At 38.3% G+C, this 19,853-nt stretch overlaps 1 protein-coding gene across 2 annotated transcripts in view; it reads right to left on the reverse strand.

Moving 5' to 3' along the window:
- Positions 1–19,853, reverse strand: part of SLC17A1 (solute carrier family 17 member 1) — a 42,395-nt gene that overhangs the window by 7,342 nt on the left and 15,200 nt on the right. For both annotated transcript variants that reach the window (XM_077143531.1, XM_077143530.1), the window contains exons 4-11: positions 19,149–19,382; positions 18,977–19,064; positions 18,548–18,634; positions 16,108–16,226; positions 15,849–16,010; positions 14,714–14,846; positions 14,476–14,623; positions 8,683–8,773 (exon numbers count right to left, since the gene is read on the reverse strand). In XM_077143531.1, the coding sequence (XP_076999646.1) occupies positions 8,683–8,773; positions 14,476–14,623; positions 14,714–14,846; positions 15,849–16,010; positions 16,108–16,226; positions 18,548–18,634; positions 18,977–19,064; positions 19,149–19,382 (1,062 nt within the window). The remainder of the gene's footprint in view (positions 1–8,682; positions 8,774–14,475; positions 14,624–14,713; positions 14,847–15,848; positions 16,011–16,107; positions 16,227–18,547; positions 18,635–18,976; positions 19,065–19,148; positions 19,383–19,853) is intronic.

A 19,853-nucleotide genomic window follows, 5' to 3' on the forward strand; every position in this document is an offset into this window, starting at 1 on the left:
ATGTAATTTCTCTTTCAGTCTATTAATGATAAATTTCATTAATAGATTTTACAACATTGAATCATTTTTATTTCCATAGAAAGTGGCCGACATGTTTATGATGTCCTTTTATTTTAATGTACTCATGGATCCTATGCACAGGTAATTTATTTCTTTTTTTTTGTACATATATTCAAAGATGAAATTATATTCATCTTACATTTTGTTCCAGGTTCATTAAAACATTTTTTTATTTTTAACTTTTTCATTGTATAGTATAACATATATACAAAGCAAAGAAATAAAAAGCAATAGTTTTCAAAACACTCTTCAACAAGTGGTTACAGGACAGATCCCAGAGTTTGTCATGGGCTACCATACGATCCTCTCATATTTTTCCTTCTAGCTGCTCTATTATATAGGATGCTCGAGGGCTTAAATACTTTTTTATCATCACAATTGACTTTTTTTCCTTCTTTCTTTGTGAAAAATAACATATATACCAAAAATATAAATTTCAAAGCACAGCACCACAATTAGTTGTACAACATATTTAAGAATTTGACATGGGTTACAATTCCACAATTTGCGGTTTTCACTTCTAGCTGCTCTAAGATACTGGAGACTAAAAGAGATATAAATTTAATTACTCAGCATTCAGATTCATTTATTAAATCCTATCTTCTCTGTATAATTCCACCATCACCTTTGATCTTTCCATCCCTTTCTTTAGGAGTGTTTGAACTATAGCAATTCTAAATTTTTCATATTGGAAGGTTCTGTCACTAATATGGGGTAGGGAGATGGAACCACCTGATGTTCTGGAGAGGCTGGGCTAGGTTTCAGGACTTATCTGGACCAGGGACCCATCTGGAGGTTGTAGGTTTCTGGAAAGTTACTCTAGTGCATGGAAACTTTGTGGAATCTTATATATTGCCTTAGATGTTCTTTAGGATTGACTGGAATGGTCCTGATTGGGGGTTGGCAGGTTATGATAGGTAGCAAGGTCTAACTGAAGCGTTTGTAAGAGCAACTTCCCGGGTAGCCTCTCGACTCTGTTTGAACTCTCTCTGCCACTGATACTTTATTACTTACACTTCTTTTCCCCATTTTGGTCAGGATGGAATTGTTGATCCAATGGCCCCAGGTCTGGATTCATTCCTGGGAGTCATCTCCCATGTCACCAGGGAGACTTTCACCCCTGGATGTCATGTCCCACATAGAGAGGAGGGCAATAATTTCACTTGCAGAGTTGGGCTTAGAGAGTGAGGCCACATCTGAGCAACAGAAGAGGTCCCCCAGAATTAACTCTTAGGCATGCCTATAGGTAGTCTGAGCTTCTTCATTACCTACATAAACTTCAGAAGAGTAAGCCTCATGGTTGAGGGTATGGCCTATTGATTTGGGTGTCCCTAAAGTAAAACATTTTTCTCTTTATATTTTTCAGCAGCAGAGGTTGAATTTTATACAAATACATAATTCATTTTGATAAGGTTTTAATTTGGATTTCAGACCCTTGTGAAAGCTGGTTTATTATTTCAGATTCTCAGAAGAGTCTTTGTTCAGGTTCAAAACTAAAGCTGAGACAGATGAGTTTCCTTCTTGAGTAGAGACAACTTGAACATTTCTGAAGCCATATTTCCTCCCAACTTTTAGAAATTAGCAGAGAAGTTAGCTCAGCTAATAAATTTGGAAGTCAGCTCAGCAGGTGTGAGTGACCTAGTGGTAAAACAGGTCATATAGCAGGCTCTATGTACACATTCACATAGCAGGCTCCTGGTCTCTTGGAATTCCTCCCTTCTAGGTAAACCATTTCCCTGACCAGGGGACATTATAGTTATAGAGGTTCCCCGCCTCTGATACTATAAGAATGTAGAATGTGATGTGGTGGACTCCTCTCTATGTGATTTTTGGCCATGGTGCTTTTCAGACATCTCTACATGGTCCAAGCTGTATGATAAGGAACATTTAGCAGAATTACCTGCATACCATCACTTCTCATTTTGTAAGTATTCCTCTCAAATAACCTATGTTCCACATAGTGCTAATGGTGTGAGGGCATTATCCTTTGTGAATTCTAGCTTTATGTCATCATTTCCATCTGACTTTCCTTCTTGAGTGGTTTTAAGACAGGTTGGTGTCTTGACCTCTGTTTGACCATTATAACTAAAGATAAAGATTAGCCAGGATTGGCGGTTTCCTCAAGGTAGCCAGTGGCTTTGATTGAGGTCATTTACCTCTCTGAAATCAAGTTCCTTTTTACTTTTTAATGTCTGGAAATTTCTCTAACATTTTTTTCAGGCATGCATTTTAAAAGATTATAAAAATTGGAGAAGGAATTTTAACTATTTTTAGCAGGATGATCCAATTTATCTTGTACACAACACCTCTAGAAACAGAACCTTGCCTTCATAGAAGTGTTCCTTTTGGTCATTCTCTAATTCAAATTGTTCCCGATTTTTAATCTTTTTCTGACTAAATTGTAACTTGTCATATGTATTTTTATCATCCACCCTGTTGAATACCCGTTTTCATCAAGCCACATACTCATTATTAAAAACCACAGCAGCCCACTGCCATTACAGTGACCAATGACCATAGAGTTCCTAGTACAACTAATTTACATATGAGAAATAAATTATATTATCTATAGATTTGAAGAGTTATCTAATTTGATCAAGTTTCTTTTCATGTGACAAAAAAACTCGTGCTATCTTTGGAGTGCAGTTGACCTAGATGATGGTATAAAATGTTCCAGGGTGCCATTCCCACATAAACTCTTTGAACAACCAGCAAAAACGGGCAAAGCCATTGTCCTCAAAACTCTAGAAAACAATGAATGCATGAGAGCCAATAAGAAATGAAACTTTAAATACAGTCCTGATACTCAAAGAAATCCTTCTCATATCACTAGCTGGATACAAACTTAAGGAACAGTGAGCTCAGGAACTCATTCTGAGAGCTAATGCTTTAAAATATTAAAATATACAGTGTGCCAACAAAAGATTACAGATATGCAAAGAAACAGGAGACGACAGCCATCCAAAAGACCAAGTTAAACATCCAGAAACCATAACAAAGAAGACCAGACCTTGGACAAACCAGACAAAGACTTTGAAAAAAATTATCTTCAATATGCTCAAGATGATGGGCGGGCCACGGTGGCTCAGCAGGCAAGAACGCTTGCCTGCCATGCCAGAGGACCTGGGTTCAATTCCCGGTGCCTGCCCATGTAAAAAACAAACAAACAAACAAACAAAAAATATGCTCAAGATGATAAAAGGAAACTCTGGGAAAAAAACCAAAGGACATCAGGTAAACAATGAGTGAACAATATGAGGCTCTCAATAAAGAAATAGAAAATTAAAAAGGAAACAAATATGAAATACTGAAGTTGAAAACAACAATAACTGATTTGAAAAATTCCCTAGAGTATTTCAACAGCAGATTAGAACTGGCAGAAGAAAGAATCAGTGAACTTGTAGGCAAGAATATTGAAAGGATTCAGGCTATTAGAAAGAAAAAAAGATGAAAAAAAGTGAACAGAAGGAAATACAAGGGTAGTTCAGGGGTAGAATTCTTGCCTGTCATGTGGGAAACCTGGGTACGATTCATAGTCCATACACTTCCCAAAAAACAATCAAACAAACGAGTCAAACAAACAAAAGAGAAACAAACAAAAATTCAGCAGTGTTGCAATAATGGGGTACTCACATGGAAAAATAATGAAATGTGACTCTGCCATACAGCATGCAAACAAAAAAATGAATAGAGCTTAGGAAACCTGCGGGACACCATCAAATGTACCAATATGTGCATCATGGGAGTCATAGAAGAAGAAAGAGAGAAAGGGGCAGAAGGAATATTCAAAGAAATATGGTAGGAAGTTGCTACATTTAAGGAAAGACATGAATATACCAAGAGGCCCAATAAAATGCAAACAGGATAAACTCCAAGAGGACTACACCTTTATAAAATGCCAAGGACAAGCAGAGAGTTCTGAAAGATACAAGAGAAAAAAAAACATTATGCACAGGAGAGCCCCTAATATGATTAAGTGCCAAATTCCCATCAAAACCAAGAAGGCAGGAAGGCAGTAGAATGAAATATTTTAAGTGCTGAAAGAAAACAATTGCCAATCAAGAATTCTGTATCTGGTGACAATGTCTTTCAAAAATGAAGGAAAGATTAAGACATTCCCAGATAAGCAAAAGCTGAGGTACTTCATCACCACTAGACCTGCCCTATAAGTAGTGCTAAAGGGAGTTTTTCAGACTTAAAGGTAAGGACACTAGACAGTGAATCAGATGGCATAAAGTTATAAAGGTCTCTGGTAAAGGTACCCATGTAGGTAATTATAAATGCCAGTATTATTTTGGGAATTTAACTCTACTTTTTATTTTTTACAGGTTCTAAAGTGCAGATGCATTAAAAGCTATGATAAATCTATGGCTTTGGAATACAGTATATAAAGATATAATTTGTAGCTAGTACAAAAAATGTAGGAGGGCAGATCACAGTGGCTCAGCAGGCAAAGTTCTCTCCTGCCATGTGCAGAGACCCGGGTTCGATTCCTGGTGCTTGCCATGCCAAAAAAAAAAAAAAAAGTAGGAGAATGAAGTTTATGTCTATGCTATGAAGTTAAGTTGGTATTGTTCAACATAATTGCTATGGATTTAGGATGTTAAATTTAAGCTCCATGGTAACCACACAAAAAAATCTGAAAAATAGACACAAGGAAATAAGAAAGGATTCAATGGCACACAAAATGGCAGAAGAAAGTCCTGCCTTATAGTACCTACTATAAATGATGTAACATAGTTTTTTGTACAATTATAAAATGTTCTTTCATGAATTGTAGCAAATATAGCACACTAAGGTAGGTCTTAATAATAGCAGTTGTATGAGAACTCTGTATTTTGTACATGATTTTCCTGTAAACGGGTACTTTGCCTAAAAAATGTAATTAAATGAATTAAACTCTCCAGTAAAAAGTGAGATTGGCAGAATTGATTAAAAGAAGCATGATCCAACTATCTACTGCTTACAAGAGGCTCACTTTAAATTCAAAGCATTGAGTAGGTTGCAAGTGAAAGGATGAAAAAAAGAACTCCATACAAATAGTAACCAAAAGAGAGCTGAGGTAGTTATACTAATATTGCATAAAATAGGCTTTAAGTAAAAAACTGTCATGAGGTACAAAGAAAATCATTACATACTGATAAATAGACCAATTCAACAAGAAGACATAACAATTATAAACATATATGCACTTAATTGCAAAGCCCCAAAATATATGAAGCAAATATTGACAGATTCAAAGGGAGAAAGAGATGATTCTACATTGTAGTTGGAGTCCTCAAAACACCACTTTCAATAATGGATAAAATATGTAGGCAAAAGATCAATAAGGAAATCAAAGACTTGAACAATACTACAAAATGGGTACAAGATCAACATGTAAAAATGAGTAGTTTTATATACTACTGCTGAACAATCTGAAGAGGAAACCAAGAAAAAAATTCCACTTACAATAGCAACTAAAAGAATAAAATGTCTAGGAATAAATTTACCCAAGGAAACAAAAAATTTACACACTGAAAACATTGCTAAAAGAAATCAGAGAAGACCTAAATAAATAGAAGGCCATTATGAGCTCAGGGATTGGAAAACTAAATACTGTTAAGATGTCAATCTTACCCAAAGGGATTTACAGATTCAATACAATCCCCATCAAAATTCCAACAACCTTCTTTGCATGACTGGAAAATCCTACAATCAAATTTATATGGAAGGGTAAGGATCCCTAAATAGCCAAAATGATCTTGAGAAAGAATGAAGTTGGAGGACTAACACTTCACAATTTAAAAATATGTTACAAAGGTACAGTAATCAAAACAGTGTGGTACTGGCACAAGGACAGACCTTTAGACCAATGGAATTGAAATAAAATTCAGAAAACAACCTTCACATCTCTGACCAATTGATTTTTTTTTTTTTTTTTTGGCATGGGCAGTCTTGGGTAATCAAACCCGGGTTTCCAGCATGGCAGGTGAAAACTCTGCTGCTAAGCTACCATTGCACCACCTGATCAATTGACTTTGACAAGGGTACCAAGATCCCTCGACGAGAAAAGAGTAATCTATTTAACAAATGGTTTTGGAAAAGATGGATATCCATACGCAAAAGAATGAAGGTGGATACCCACTTCACACTACATACAAAAACTAACTCAAAATGGATCAAAGACCTAAATAAAAGACCCCAAACTGTAATAATCCTAGAAGAAAGTAGGGAAGCATCTTCAGGACCTTGTGTTAGGTAATGGTCTTAGACTTTACACCAAAAGCATGAGCAACAAAAGAAACAATAGATAAATGGGACTTCATCAGAATTAAAATACTTTGTGCATCAAAGCACATCATCATGAAAGTAAAAAGACAACTTACAGAATTGGAGAAAAAAATTGGAAACCATATATACAGTAAGACTTTAATTTTCAGAACATATAAAGAAATCCTACAATTGAACAATTGAAAAGACGAACAATCTAGTTTAAAAATGGGCAAAAAGCTTGAACAGATATTTCTTCAAACAGGAAACGCAAATGGACAATACGCATGTGAAAAAGATGCCTCACACACTCCTAAAGAGAGGGACAGAAAGATCAAAGGTGATGGTGGAGTCATACAGAGAAGACAGGATTTAACAAATGAATATGAATGCTGAATCATTAAATTATCTCTTTTAGTCTCCAATATCTTAGAGCAGCTAGAAGTAAAGACCTAAAATTGTGGAATTATAACCTATGTCAAACTCTGAAATATGTTCTACAACTAATTGTGGTGCTGTGCTTTGAAATTTATTGCTTTTTTGTACATATATTATTTTTCACAAAAAAGAAAGAAAAGGTGATAAAAAATATTTAAGCCTTCTAGCCTCCTATATTCTAGAACAGCTAGAAGGAAAAATCTGAGATGATGGTATGGTAGCCCATAACAAACTCTGGGATCTATCCTGTAACTACTTGTTGAAGGGTGCTTTGAAAACTATTGCTTTTGTCTTTCTTTGCCTTGTATACATATTATACTATACAATAAAAAAGTTGAAATAAATAAATAAATAAATAAATAAGATGCCCCACATTATTAGCCATTATGGAAATGTAAATCAAAACCATGATGAGATACTACTTCATGCCCACAAAAATGGCTACTATTAGAGATTGGAAAATAACAAGTTCTGATTAGGATGTGGAGAAATAGAAACACTGGTTAATTTTTGTAGGAATATAAAATGGTGCCGCTGCTGTGGAAAACAATTTGGTGATTCCTCAGCAAGTTAAGTATAGAATTACCATATGACTCGGCAATCCCACTCTAGGTGGGATGTACAAAAGAATTGAAAGCAGGGCCTCGGACATATAATTGCACACCAATGTTCATAATGGTATTACTTCACAATTGTGAAAAAACAGAAGCAACCCAAGTGTCCATCAATATGTCAATGAATGAACAGAATATACAATGTGAATATACATTTAATGGAAATTACTCAGCCTTAAAAAATGATGTTCTGATACATATGACAACATGGATGAACCTAGATGACATCATGTGGAGTGAAATAAGCCAGACCCAAGAAGGCAAGTGTTGTATGATCTCACTGGAATGAAATATTTAGAATAAGCAAGTTCATAGAGTTGAAAACTAACATACAGTTTTCCAGAGGCTGGGGGTGGGGGGTAGTAAAGAATGGGGAGTTAATACTTAATTAGTACAATGTTTCTATTTGAGGTAATGGAATAATGTTGGTAATGGATGATGTTGATAGTTAACACACACTTTTGATATACTTAGTACTGTGAGAGCTGAGCCAGAGGAACAAGCAAGGACGGACTTTGAGCACTCCTCTAGGAACTTTCCAAACTAACATTTCTCTCCCTCCAGTGGCTACCTCCCTGTGATAAAACTCCCTTATTCAACCTTCCAGCAGCTACGTTATTGGGATAAACTCCCTTGTTGGATATCTGCCTTCTGGCAGTTACAAACTTGCAGAACTAGGGCAGTATTTCAACAATGGAAAGCAGCCAATCTCCTAAGGACCCCTCATGTGAAAAACCCGCCTAACCCTACCTGCAACTCCCTTTAAAACTCCTACCCAAATCAAGGTGGGCAGGAGTTGATTTCTTGAGTCAACTCCCCATGCTGTCCCTCTGCTAATAAACCTTCCTGCCGCTGCTGCTGGTGTCACGTCTCTGTCTCTGTTTCACGTCTCTGACCTCTGCTCAGCCCGGGACTTTCAAGCACCACTGAATTATATATTTCAATATGGTTAAAACAGGGACATTTAAATTGTATATATGTTACTGGATTAAAATTTTGAAAACCACAAGACTGTAATACAAACAATGAACTCTAATGTACCCTATGAGATACAGTTAATAGTATAATTATAATGATATGGTTTCATCAATTGTAACAAAGATACCACACCAATGTATAGTGTTAATAATAGGGAAAACTGTGTGTGTGTGTGTGGGGGGGTATGGGAAGTCTGTTTTCTTCATGATTTTTCTGCAAATTTACTTCTCCAATAAAAAAATGCATTTAAAAACCTCATAACTCACCTTCTGCAGATATATCCTCCAATATATGCTTTCTTTCTCTGTACAATTAATATTTGAAAAATAACTCCCCTTACCTGATTAATGATGATTCCAGTCAGAGTGGAACCAATTAGTCCTCCGGTCATTGCAGTCACAGATGTGACTCCTCTTAAAAATGCATAATATCTGTACATAAAAAGAATGACAATACAAGGATGCAAAGTGTGAAAATGGAATGGTTAATGGCTTTGCTTATCAACCTGATATGCTTGAACTTCTTTGGGAATTACAAAGAAGAAACAGAGAACTGAATCAGGCTGACATGCCAATAATCCTTCACAGAGCTTTCTAAGACCTCTGCCCCTGCAGAAAAGAAATGAGTCATGCTGACTTGCTGATCTTCACTAGTTAGCCCCGCTGCTGCAGAGAACGCCTGATTATCCAGGTTGCGAAATTAATGAAATGTGGCCCAAGGCCATCCTGCTCCCAGCAACTCCTGTAGCTCACTCTCCCTTGTTTCCCACCTCCACTCCCATACCCTCCCTTTGTTCCTAGCAGCCAGCATACACACTGCCTGTTCAAAACTTGTCTTTTGAGCAGTAACTTTTTGTTGCTGCTCCACATTAATGCTACTTTAATTCATCTGTACTTTGGTTTTCAGTCTGTTTTGACCAAAACAAATGCTGCAGGAAAAGCCAATCTAGTCAAACCAGGCTTAAAAGCGGTAACAGTTGCTTTCATGAATTTACCATTGCTGCTTCTCAAATTCCATTAAAACTTCAGATACAATGTGTAAATACAAGCAACTTCCTAGTTGCACTTAGTCTCAAAGGTTGATAGCAGCAATAAAGAATATGAAGATACAGAGAAAACAAGATCATATTTAGCGTGAAACCCCGTAGAGTTAGGAAACCTACATGTGCATTTGAGAAATTCATAAGGCCATGTGTCTTGTTAATGGAGACTGGTGGCTTAGGGGTCCTGAGAAATTGATGGGCTTTTTCAATCCAGTCTAGTTGCACAGTCTCATAACCACAGGAAGACAACCTGAAGCCTAGTTTCCAAACAAACTGTTACTTGTCAATTCTTATCTGCCCAAACCAACCTCAGTTGGAAATGAGCTGCAAAAGCAGTGAAGTCCCCGAGGATAACTGTCCAACCCCACTTCAGATTCCCACAGAGAATAATGGGCAAAGAAAGGGTCAAACTCTTCGAGAGCAAAGCCAGGGTTTCATCAAGGAATTAGTTTGCTTCAAGACAGGAAATCTTGGGCTTTTCTGCCCAGCAGATTTCACCATTAAAGGCTCTGCATTTCTATTTCTTCTCTTACGGTAGAGAGGATTTTTCTTTTCTTTTATTTTTGTTGTTGCTATTCTCTTCTGCTCTATATTTTGTTTTGTTTTTATTTCCCTGGGAATACCCCTACTCCATCTTACAGTTTGAATATGGGATGGATATATAGCTTATTTATTGGTTTATGGGTCCCTGGCTGGAGAGGAGTCACACCTGGACCTAGAATCCCTGGAGATTGGGCTATATGCAGCCACTGGGTAGGATGTCGAGGTGCCTCTTTTTGGAGATCAGGACAGTGTGTTCCAAGTATATGAAAAAGGACAGTCATCGTTAGTGAGCAGTCAGATGTGCAGATAGTGGCAGAATCCATTAATTGTCCCAGTACCCATTGTTGTCATCTTCATTTTAGCAGTACATCCCTGAATTTTAGGTGGGACTTTCTCCTCCCTCTTTGCCTCTTTCCCTCTGCCAGCTCAGGGCCATTCACTTCTAACTGGGAGAGATATAACCTATTGTTTGTTACTGCAGTTTAGCTTTGTGCTCTAGCTAACAAACTGCCAAAGTATTTAAAGAAAATTGCATATGTATAAATTCACTTATTAGAGAAGAAAAACTGAGAGTAAATGAATTGGGCATTCAATTCCAGAAACTGGGGTGGGAGGGGGAAAGCAATTTTAATATCGTAAAAATGAATGAAGCACACGTAACAGAAATTAGGGGAAACTGGAATTGATGAAACTGAGACTATTTTGAAAAATAGGAAGAATACACACATTTCAGGCCAGTCTTATCAAGAAGAACTCACAAATGACAAGAGTCTGGAGTAAAAAAGGGAGTGTACCAAGAAAAAATTCAGAAGAGCTTTCAAGATAAATAATAATAGCACTGACAAAAAATACATGCAAATGTATGGCAATAAAGTCGAAATCTGAAATTATTTAAATGAGAATAGAAAAATATAAATTACTTGGGAAGCGATTGGAAATTTGAATATTTCAAAGACACAAAAGGGACGTGAAAATGGTATTCAAATGATGGTAGGAGGAAAGAAGACTAGAGAAGACCTTACATATTATTCAGATCCACGAATAATATGTCCTATCTCTCTCTCTCTCTCTCTCTCTCTCTCTCTCTCTCTCTCTCTCTCTCTCTCTCTCTCTCTCTCTCTCTTCTTTTTGAGTGATGCATTAAGAGCACAGCGCTCACTGATGGTCGCCTAGTGGAAATGCCATGGACCATGCCAGGACTGACTTTTAAAAGAGAAGCTGGAAATACTGCTTTAGGGGGGAAACTACCTGATTTTGTCTCATTGATCTTGCTTTTCTTTATACTTTTACTGTATGTGATTGTTTCCTAAGTACTTGAGTTGTATTTGCCTATTTGTGGTTTATATCAGTGAAATTTTATTGTACATTCTTTTTTTGTCTTGGCTTCTTTCTTTTAACATTATATGCGTGAAATTCGTTCACTATGAATTGGGTAATTCTGATGCATTCTTTTACATTATTGCTTGAATATACTACAGTTTATGCTTTCTATATTTGTTGAGCCTGTCGTCATTTTTATTTCATAATAGATTTTGATGATCACAAATAATGCTGCTAAGAACAGTCTTGTACGTGCATCTTGGTATACATGTAGAAGAGTTTCTCAAGGCTTTATGTTTAATAGTGGAATTCATGGTTCATACATCATGAATATCTTTTTTTTTTTGTATGGGCAGGCACCAGGAATCAAACCCGGGTCTCCGGAATGGCAGGAGAGAACTCTACCTGCTAAGCCACTGTGGCCCACCCCATCACGCATATCTTCAACCTTATTAGAAAGTATCAGACTGTTACTCGAAGTTAATTATACCAATTATATTCCCATCAGCAACGTGAGAGTTCTTTTTCATCTACATGACACCTAGTTTTGACAGACTTTTAAACTCGTATCAATCTGACTTGTGCAGTTTGTATATCTTTGATTACTAGTGGATTTGAGATACTTTCACATATTTTGTGGTTGTTTAACTTTCCTCATAAGTGTTATTTCAAGTACTTTGCCCACTTTTCTATTGCATCACCTATGTTTTAAAAATTCATTCAAGGAGTTCTAATATGTTCTGCATACAGATCTTTTGTTGATTGTACATGCTGCAAATATTTTCTCCTGATATCATCTCCTGATGACTCCCCATCTCTTAATGGTGAAAATTATAATTTTTAAAAGTCTCAAATATAATTTATTTTCATTTATCAGTCTTTAGAAGTTTTGTTTAAGAAGAGGTATCTCCTGTATTAATTTCTGAAGGCTTTAATTTTTACCTTTCACACTTGTACACTTGGGTCTTTAGTCCAACTAGTATGATTTTTAAGAATGATATAAGGTAGGAGTTTAATTTGATGATGATAATGATGATGATTTGTGTGTGTGTTGTGTAAATGACAAGATATCTTGGCACCATTCTGAAAAATTGTTTTCCTCAAGTTTAGTAGTACTGGCAAACAGTTTTCCAAAACACTTGTTCCAGTTTACATTCTCACCAGTACGATGAGAATCCCATTTGTTTCACCTTGTCAGTACTTGGCATTTCCTATCTTTTCCATTTAAGCCATTCTGCCTATCTGAATACAACATGTCTTTTTAAACTTTAGTTGCTTAATTTCGAAATTTTACATTTTGTCTTTGATTTTCAACATTCTTACTCTATGTTTTTAAAATTTTACATTTTATCATGCTTGAGATTCACAGAGCTTTGTGGTATGTGTGGTTTACTGTTTTTCATTTGTTTTCAGAATACTTAGGGTCATTCTCTCTTAAAATGTTGTTTAGGTACCATTTTCTCTCTCCTTTCTTTCTAGTGTTGTAGTTAAAGATAGGGAGTCTCCTTTGAAGAATGTCAAGGAGGTGACAGAGATGTCTTAATGCATCACAGAGCATCCTAAGAACACCCTATGCTTTTCCACTCTTGATACCCCCAATGAAATGGTGGTCACTAAATACCTAGGCCTTCTCTATCTCACTCAATTTTATTCCCACCCCCCTAAAAGTCTGAGAAAATGACATCTGCATGATTCCTCTTATTCCTTCCAGCACTTCTTCCTTACCATCTTTGTTCTGCCCAAGCAGATGCAATCCCTTTGCCCCACTCTTAAGAGGGCAATTTGGAAATTTGTCCTCTAAGGGGTAAGGTCACAGTTCCCTTTAATACACAAGAGATGCATCTGATAAGGAATATTCTTTCTTAAGTAAATTTTGTCTCCATTTCATTAAGAAAAAAAATAATTTGAGTAATAGAAATTGATATGGTTTAGACATAACACATAACACCATAAAGACTGAGGATGAACTAGCTCCAGAGACTGAGAATTCTTCCAAATTGTGTATTGGTATATTTACTGGCTCTGACACTGTGAAATTGCCAGGCTAATGTAGGACTTGCTCTCATTAGAGTGATGGAGCTCAGACCAAGTGAGAGGTTAGCCATACCACTGCTGGGTATTTCACATCCTACCTACTAGGTGTTGTTGGTACATGATACTAGTGAGGAAGTAACTATCAGTAGTCAGCTCTGGAGGCAGGCATACCTACACAGGAACACTCACTCTCCTTATTACTACCCATGTGATTTTACTTAAATTAATTTTCCCGGTCCGTTGTTTTCTCACCCACACTATGTGGACAATATTATCTCATCCAAACTAGGACATGCCAGGCACATAAAAGGTACCCAATAAATGGTGGCTATTTATAATTTCTTTTATCTATTTGTGTATATATTCTTAAATGACTTGTTTTAAGAAGGGACTATGGCTCAGTAGGTTCTGAGATCCCTGTACATACTGGGATCTCTGTTTGCCAGGGAGAGTTAGCCCCATGGAGTCAAATGCATTCAGTCTCCCCCAGATTTGTGCAAATGGCAGCGCCGCTTCCATCAGTCACACTTATTACCTCTTTAAACAAGGCATAACATCGTGAAAAGAAGAAAAGTTTTTGAATTTAACAAATCTGGATTCAAATCCCAAGTACAATCCCAAACCTGTGATGAGATCTTGGGCTGACAGGTATCTGAACCTCAGTTCCCTTATGTGTAAAGTAAATATTACTAACATTCATGGGTTGACATGAGGATTAAAAATGCAAGATGATGCATACAATAGAAATAGTAATGGAGCAGCTAACACTTACACAGGGGTTGCTATGTGGCAGGCACTAGCCTGTGTTCCTGATGTGTATTATTTAATTTTCTGAATAGCTCCCTGAGAAGAGTATTCACTTCTTGTTCTTATTTTACAAGTGCGGTGACAGGTCCAAGGAAGGTAAGTACTTTGATTGAGGCAATTGACTGTGGTGACACTGAAACCCCAAAGTCTGACTCCAGAATCTGTGCTCTTAATCACTGAACTATATTTGTTCATAAACATATGAAAGGTGCATGCCCCTATATGTGTTAGTAAATGCATAATTATTTCTTATGTTGCATATCTGACTTGTATAGATGCTTCTGTTGAACTTTTGACCTGCTGGCTCTACACTCCAAAGTGGCTGAAATCTTCAGTTACTCTTGTGAGCTTGGCTGCCAGAAAGAAAGGGACTTTTTAAAACCCTACCTGGGAGCAATATCCAGGGCATTCAGATTGATTCCACCAGTGGCAAAGCCTCCTGTCGCTCTAATAAGTATCAGGAAAATGGCAGAGCTGAGGAAGGTGGAGCTCAAGTAAAGTAGGCACACACTGAAGAAGGAGGGAAGGAGGAGGCCTGGGAAGTGACACAGACAACACAGTCAGGCAGAGCCTTAGGATGTGGGTGAAACATCCCCCCAGGCTTGAAAGTCTGGCTGGTCCTTACTTAGCGTGGTGAAGAGCTTCCGAATGGTGATGACGCGGAGGATATTCCTGGACTGGAGGAAGTCAGTCATGTAACCTGTTAGGATACCACAGATCCAGGCAAACAGGTGGGGGAGGGCAGACAGCAACCCATTCTGGAGAGGAAACGTCGGAGTATGAGCATGACAGGAAAAGCAGTTCTGATACAAAAAGGCAGTCCCTGCACTGAAACGCAATTTTTAAAATGTAAACTCTCCATCAACATACAACCTGGAATTACACTAGGACCACACTATCAAAAAGAAAGAGAAAAATAGTTTTGAACTTAGTTACGGTTGTCAAAATCTAATCTCCTCTTTTCGGCCTCATGGACCTGAGAGCACTGGGCAGTAGGGAGGAGAGGATGTTGGGAAGAGAATGTGCTGGCCCTAGGAAATACGATAGAGGTAACAACTGTCATAACAATCATAAACGTTTACAGTGCTTCTGCTGGGCCAGCATCTGTTAATCCTGGCCAAGACTCAGCGGTTTCACGGAAGAGAAAACTAAGTCGGAGAGGGTTCATGTGACCTCAGTTATGCTGCTGGATTACTAGACGTTCGTTACAGAATGTCCCAAAGTGGCAAGCCAGACATCATTTCTGAAGGTATCTTCTCTGATAATCCTGACACTAAGCAACAAAAGGTTCCATGTATCAGGGATTCTCCAAGGTAAACAAGCTCTGGGGTTGTGATTATGAGATGACATTCCTTCTAGAGTTCATCCCCCAGGACCATGTCCTTAACGCAGGGGAGAGGGTTGCTAAGAGGTGGGCAAGGTGGCAGGCTCAGCCAGGTGACTTTCGGGGAAGGACTCCAGTCCCTGCAAGGAACTGTGGTGTTGAACCGTAGGTAATATGCAAGTGCAATTATACATCGAATGGGAAGTAGTGAATCTGGGGGAGCATGGGTGGGTGTGCAATGCTTCAGGAGTGCCAGACACGGTGTGCAGATCTGCACCTTTTATTCTGGACAATGCTGACATAAGTACTGGAAATGCTGGTGAGTCTCCAAGTAAAGACCATCAGCTAAATAGTGCTGCTGAGACTAGGGTACCAAAGACAGAAATGAGCACAGACTCCTTCAGAAAGTTAAAGTGAGAACAGAGGGTTTACTCACCTCTGTTATATTAACATGAAGCATGGAGTTGACAAACGTCGGCATGTATAGTGTCACGATAGTATTTGTCCAGGAAAAGGCAAAACTACTGAAGGAAATGACCCAGAGTGGACGAGACTTTAGCATAGCCTTGATGGGCAAAGACTGTCTACTTGAGCTGAACTGGAAAGGAACCCATTAATAATTAGCACAGTAGAATAAGCTGGAACCTGCTTGGAGCAGGATGTGGGGAGGCTGAGGCAGAGGATCTGTGTTTTACCTGCTGGACAACGGAGGACATGATGTATTCCTTCTCACTGACACTCATATACGGGTGGTCCTTTGGGTCATCATAAACCAGAATGAACCAGAGTAGAGTTAGGGCACAGCCACTAGCACCTGTAAAAACAAACAATTTAGAATTCGAATTGTTTCTGCCTGTGGTGGGACTCTTTCCCAAAGTGACATTTTGAAATATACGAGTCTGAAGGCCTCAACTTCCTCTTTCTTTTTGTCACAAAGTTCACATTTTTGCCGATCCTCCCTGCATCCGCCACTGTCCCTTCCTAAAGAATAAATTTTACAGAAATAGTGGTGAGCACTTCGCCTCTCCATCCTTCCATTTCCTAGCCTCTCTATCCCTCCATTCATAACAACTGAGCTTCCCTCCCTGTGACAATTTGAAACTATTATATACCCATAAAAGCCATGTTTTAATCCTAATCTAATCTTGTGGGGCAGAAACTTTCAATTAGATTATCTCCATGGAGATGTGACATGCCCAATTGTGGGTGTGACCTTTGATTAGATGGATTTGTGACACCACCCGTTCAAGATGGGTCTTGATTAGTTTACTAGAGTTCTTTAAAAGGGGAAGCATTTTTAAGAAACCTCAGATGCAGATGCAGACACAGACATTTGGAAATGCAGATGCAGATACTTGGAGAACAGTTGCTTCAGATCTGACAGAGACACAGATGTTTGGAAATGTGTGGAGTGTTGGCAGAGCACAGCAGACATCGCCATATGCCTTCCCATGAGATGCTAAGCAAGATACAACCCAGAGTCGTGTCCTGGAGGAACCAAGTGAAGGTCCACCGATGCTTAGAGAAGAAACCACTGGCATCAGAAGCTAGAAGCAATGAAACTGGGAACAAGGACCAGCAGATGCCAGTCATGTGCCTTCCCGGATCACCCTTCCTTGAGCCAAGGTATCTGTGCCAGTTTGAAACTGTCATGTACCCCAGAAAAGCCATGTTCTTTAATTCTCATTTAATATTATTGGGTGGGATCTTTTTTATTGTGTCCATGGAGATGTGTCTTTACCTATTCAAGGTGGGGTTGCTTACTAGAGTCCTTTAAAGGGAAAGATTTTAGAAAAAGCTTTAGAGGCAACACAGCCAGGGACCTTTGGAGACGAAAGAAAACACCCCTGGGGAAGCCAGTGAAGAAGCTAGCAGACATCGTCATGTGCCTTCCCAACTGACAGAGGTATCTGGATGCCAAAGACCCCAGCAGATGCCAGTCAGGTGTCTTTCCAGCTGACAGCGGTGTTCTAGATGGCATCAGCTCTTCTTTTTTTTTTTTTTTTTTTTTTTTTTTAAAGAGAGAGGGAGGAAAGGAAGGAAAGACAGAGAAGGAAGGAAGGGAGGAAGAAAGGGAAACATTTTTAAACATTTTCTTGTTTTTATTATATTTTGTTTGTTTGTTTGTTTTTTTACATGGGCTGGGGCCGGGAATCGAACCGGGGTCCTCCGGCACAGCAGGCAAGCACTCTTGCCCGCTGAGCCACCGCGGCCCGCCGCATCAGCTCTTCTTGAGTGAAGGTAACCTCTTGTTGGTGCCTTAATTTGGACATTTTCATGGTCTTAGAACTGTAAACTTGCAACTTAATAAATTCCCTTTTTAAAAGCCATTTCATTCCTGTATACTGCATTCCAGTAGCTTTAGCAAACTGAAATAGTATCTTTCTCTGGATGCCTTAGTTAGGACATATTTATGGCCTTAGAATTGTAATCTTGTAACATTAAATGGAAAGTTGCAGTCTATTATAAGATTTTAGGTTTCTACGATATGCTTTAAGGAACTTTCACAGGAAATCTTCAGAATGTACTATTTTCATCTCACCCCGTGATCTCAGAACCAAATCTTAAGGCAACATGTGAATATTAAGAAGTGTGCACCTAACAAAGGCATGCGCAGTGTGTACATTTCTAGATGTTATTTTACTTAACCCTCAAGGAAATTTGTATTATGTTAGCAGTAGCTGATTACCCAAGAGAGAGAACTGAGGCTCAGAAAAGCCAAGCTACTTGCTCAGGAACACCTTAATAAGTGACAATTGACCCTTAAGCATGGATGATATTGTCGAGGTAGGGAATAGAGCCCTAGAGGAGAAGGAGCCTGAGGTAGAACTTTGAAGACAAGAGTTAATGAAGAAGAGGATAAATCTGCAAAAGGAAAAGTGGATAAGGCTGCGAAGGAATGGCCAGAAAGATGAAATCCAGTGCTGGGAGGGCGCAATAACACATGTATAGTTCCTAGCATGATGCCTGGCTTATAACAATGATTTAATAAATGTTACTTTTTTCTTCTCCTCTCAATAGGGTTCACACTTTTTAATATTGCTAACATCGTATGAATTTTTACATTATATTAGGTTTTTATTTTCGCTGCTTTAATTCTAAATAACAACTAGGATTTTGTAGAAAGTGACTCACCAAAAATATAGTAGACCATTGGCCAGCCCAGGGACTGACAGATAAATCCAGTCAAAAGCAGGACAATGAAGGGACCCAACAGAATCCCTAGGAAAGCACAGAGAACATCCTTACGTAATCCGAATATGTGAAGGTAGAGATAATCTAGCTTCACTGTAGCAATGAAAAATCTGCAAAATATATCTATATGGACTAATAATGATCAGAAGAGAAGAATACAATATTTGCTTTTCTTTCTCTTTTTCTCTGTTGCTTGAGATAAAGCATCGTCTCCATTCTAGACAGTTCCTTCATGTTTAAAGCAAGAATGCTGGAAGAAATGATTTCCAAAGCCTTTGGCAGTTCAAAATATGTGTGCGCTATGGTGCTACGAACATGATATAATGAAATAAAAATGAAATTCAACCGTTCTCGGCCCTAAATCCTTACCTGATGCACTTATAGAGATAAGTCGGCCTCGTTCCAAGGGGGGAGCCCATTTAACCCATACCGCATGCTGAGCTGTCATCACTGTACCCTGAAATGAAAAAGATTGGGCCAACTGATCTTTGATACATCCCAGGAATTTGAACTCTGATCAGCTTCTGCATTATCTTAATACCTGGGCTAATCCCTGGATTAATCGGCACACAATGACTCCAATTTCTCCAAGGTCAGCTGCCAATGGGATGAAGAGGAAGAAGAGCGAGCTGAAGAAAAATGCAGAGCCAACTATTTTCCTTGCAGAATATATCACAGAGAAGTATCCAACAGGAAGTGGGGTTAAGGCCATTCCATAGATGATGGAACTGAAGATGATTCCCTGGATTTCAGGGCTCCAATTATACACGGGGTTCTGAAAGGAAAGAGAAGAACATCTAACTTCTCTGCATGCTAGAGATTTACTGTTATATTCAGGGATGGTGGAAAACTGTTCTTCCTGCTTCCCTCAGGTAAATAGCTCCCCTCTGCCCAACATTCTCTATCATGGGACCTTCTTTATTCCTTTATAATGCTCATTTTGTGCATGTATTTACATTAATATTGGTGCCCTCAACTTTAATGTGAAGTTCTTACAGTCGAGGGCACCATCTAGTAGCCCAGTACTTGTCACTGCATGGAGATTTAATCAATATTTCTTGTGTGAATATTGCTAAACTACATATAAAGTCTCTTGTAGAGTACTGCATAGTACTACATACCCTGCAATCATTTTTCTTACCTCTTTTCTGCCTCTAGCTCCATTAATTTAAGCTCATTCACCAAATGTCACACTCCCACCTACACATTGCTTCTAGACTGAAAATCAGTGATAGGAAAAATAATC

This window comes from Tamandua tetradactyla, chromosome 25 (genome assembly GCF_023851605.1).
Source record: "Tamandua tetradactyla isolate mTamTet1 chromosome 25, mTamTet1.pri, whole genome shotgun sequence".
NCBI classification, from domain to species: domain Eukaryota; kingdom Metazoa; phylum Chordata; class Mammalia; order Pilosa; family Myrmecophagidae; genus Tamandua; species Tamandua tetradactyla.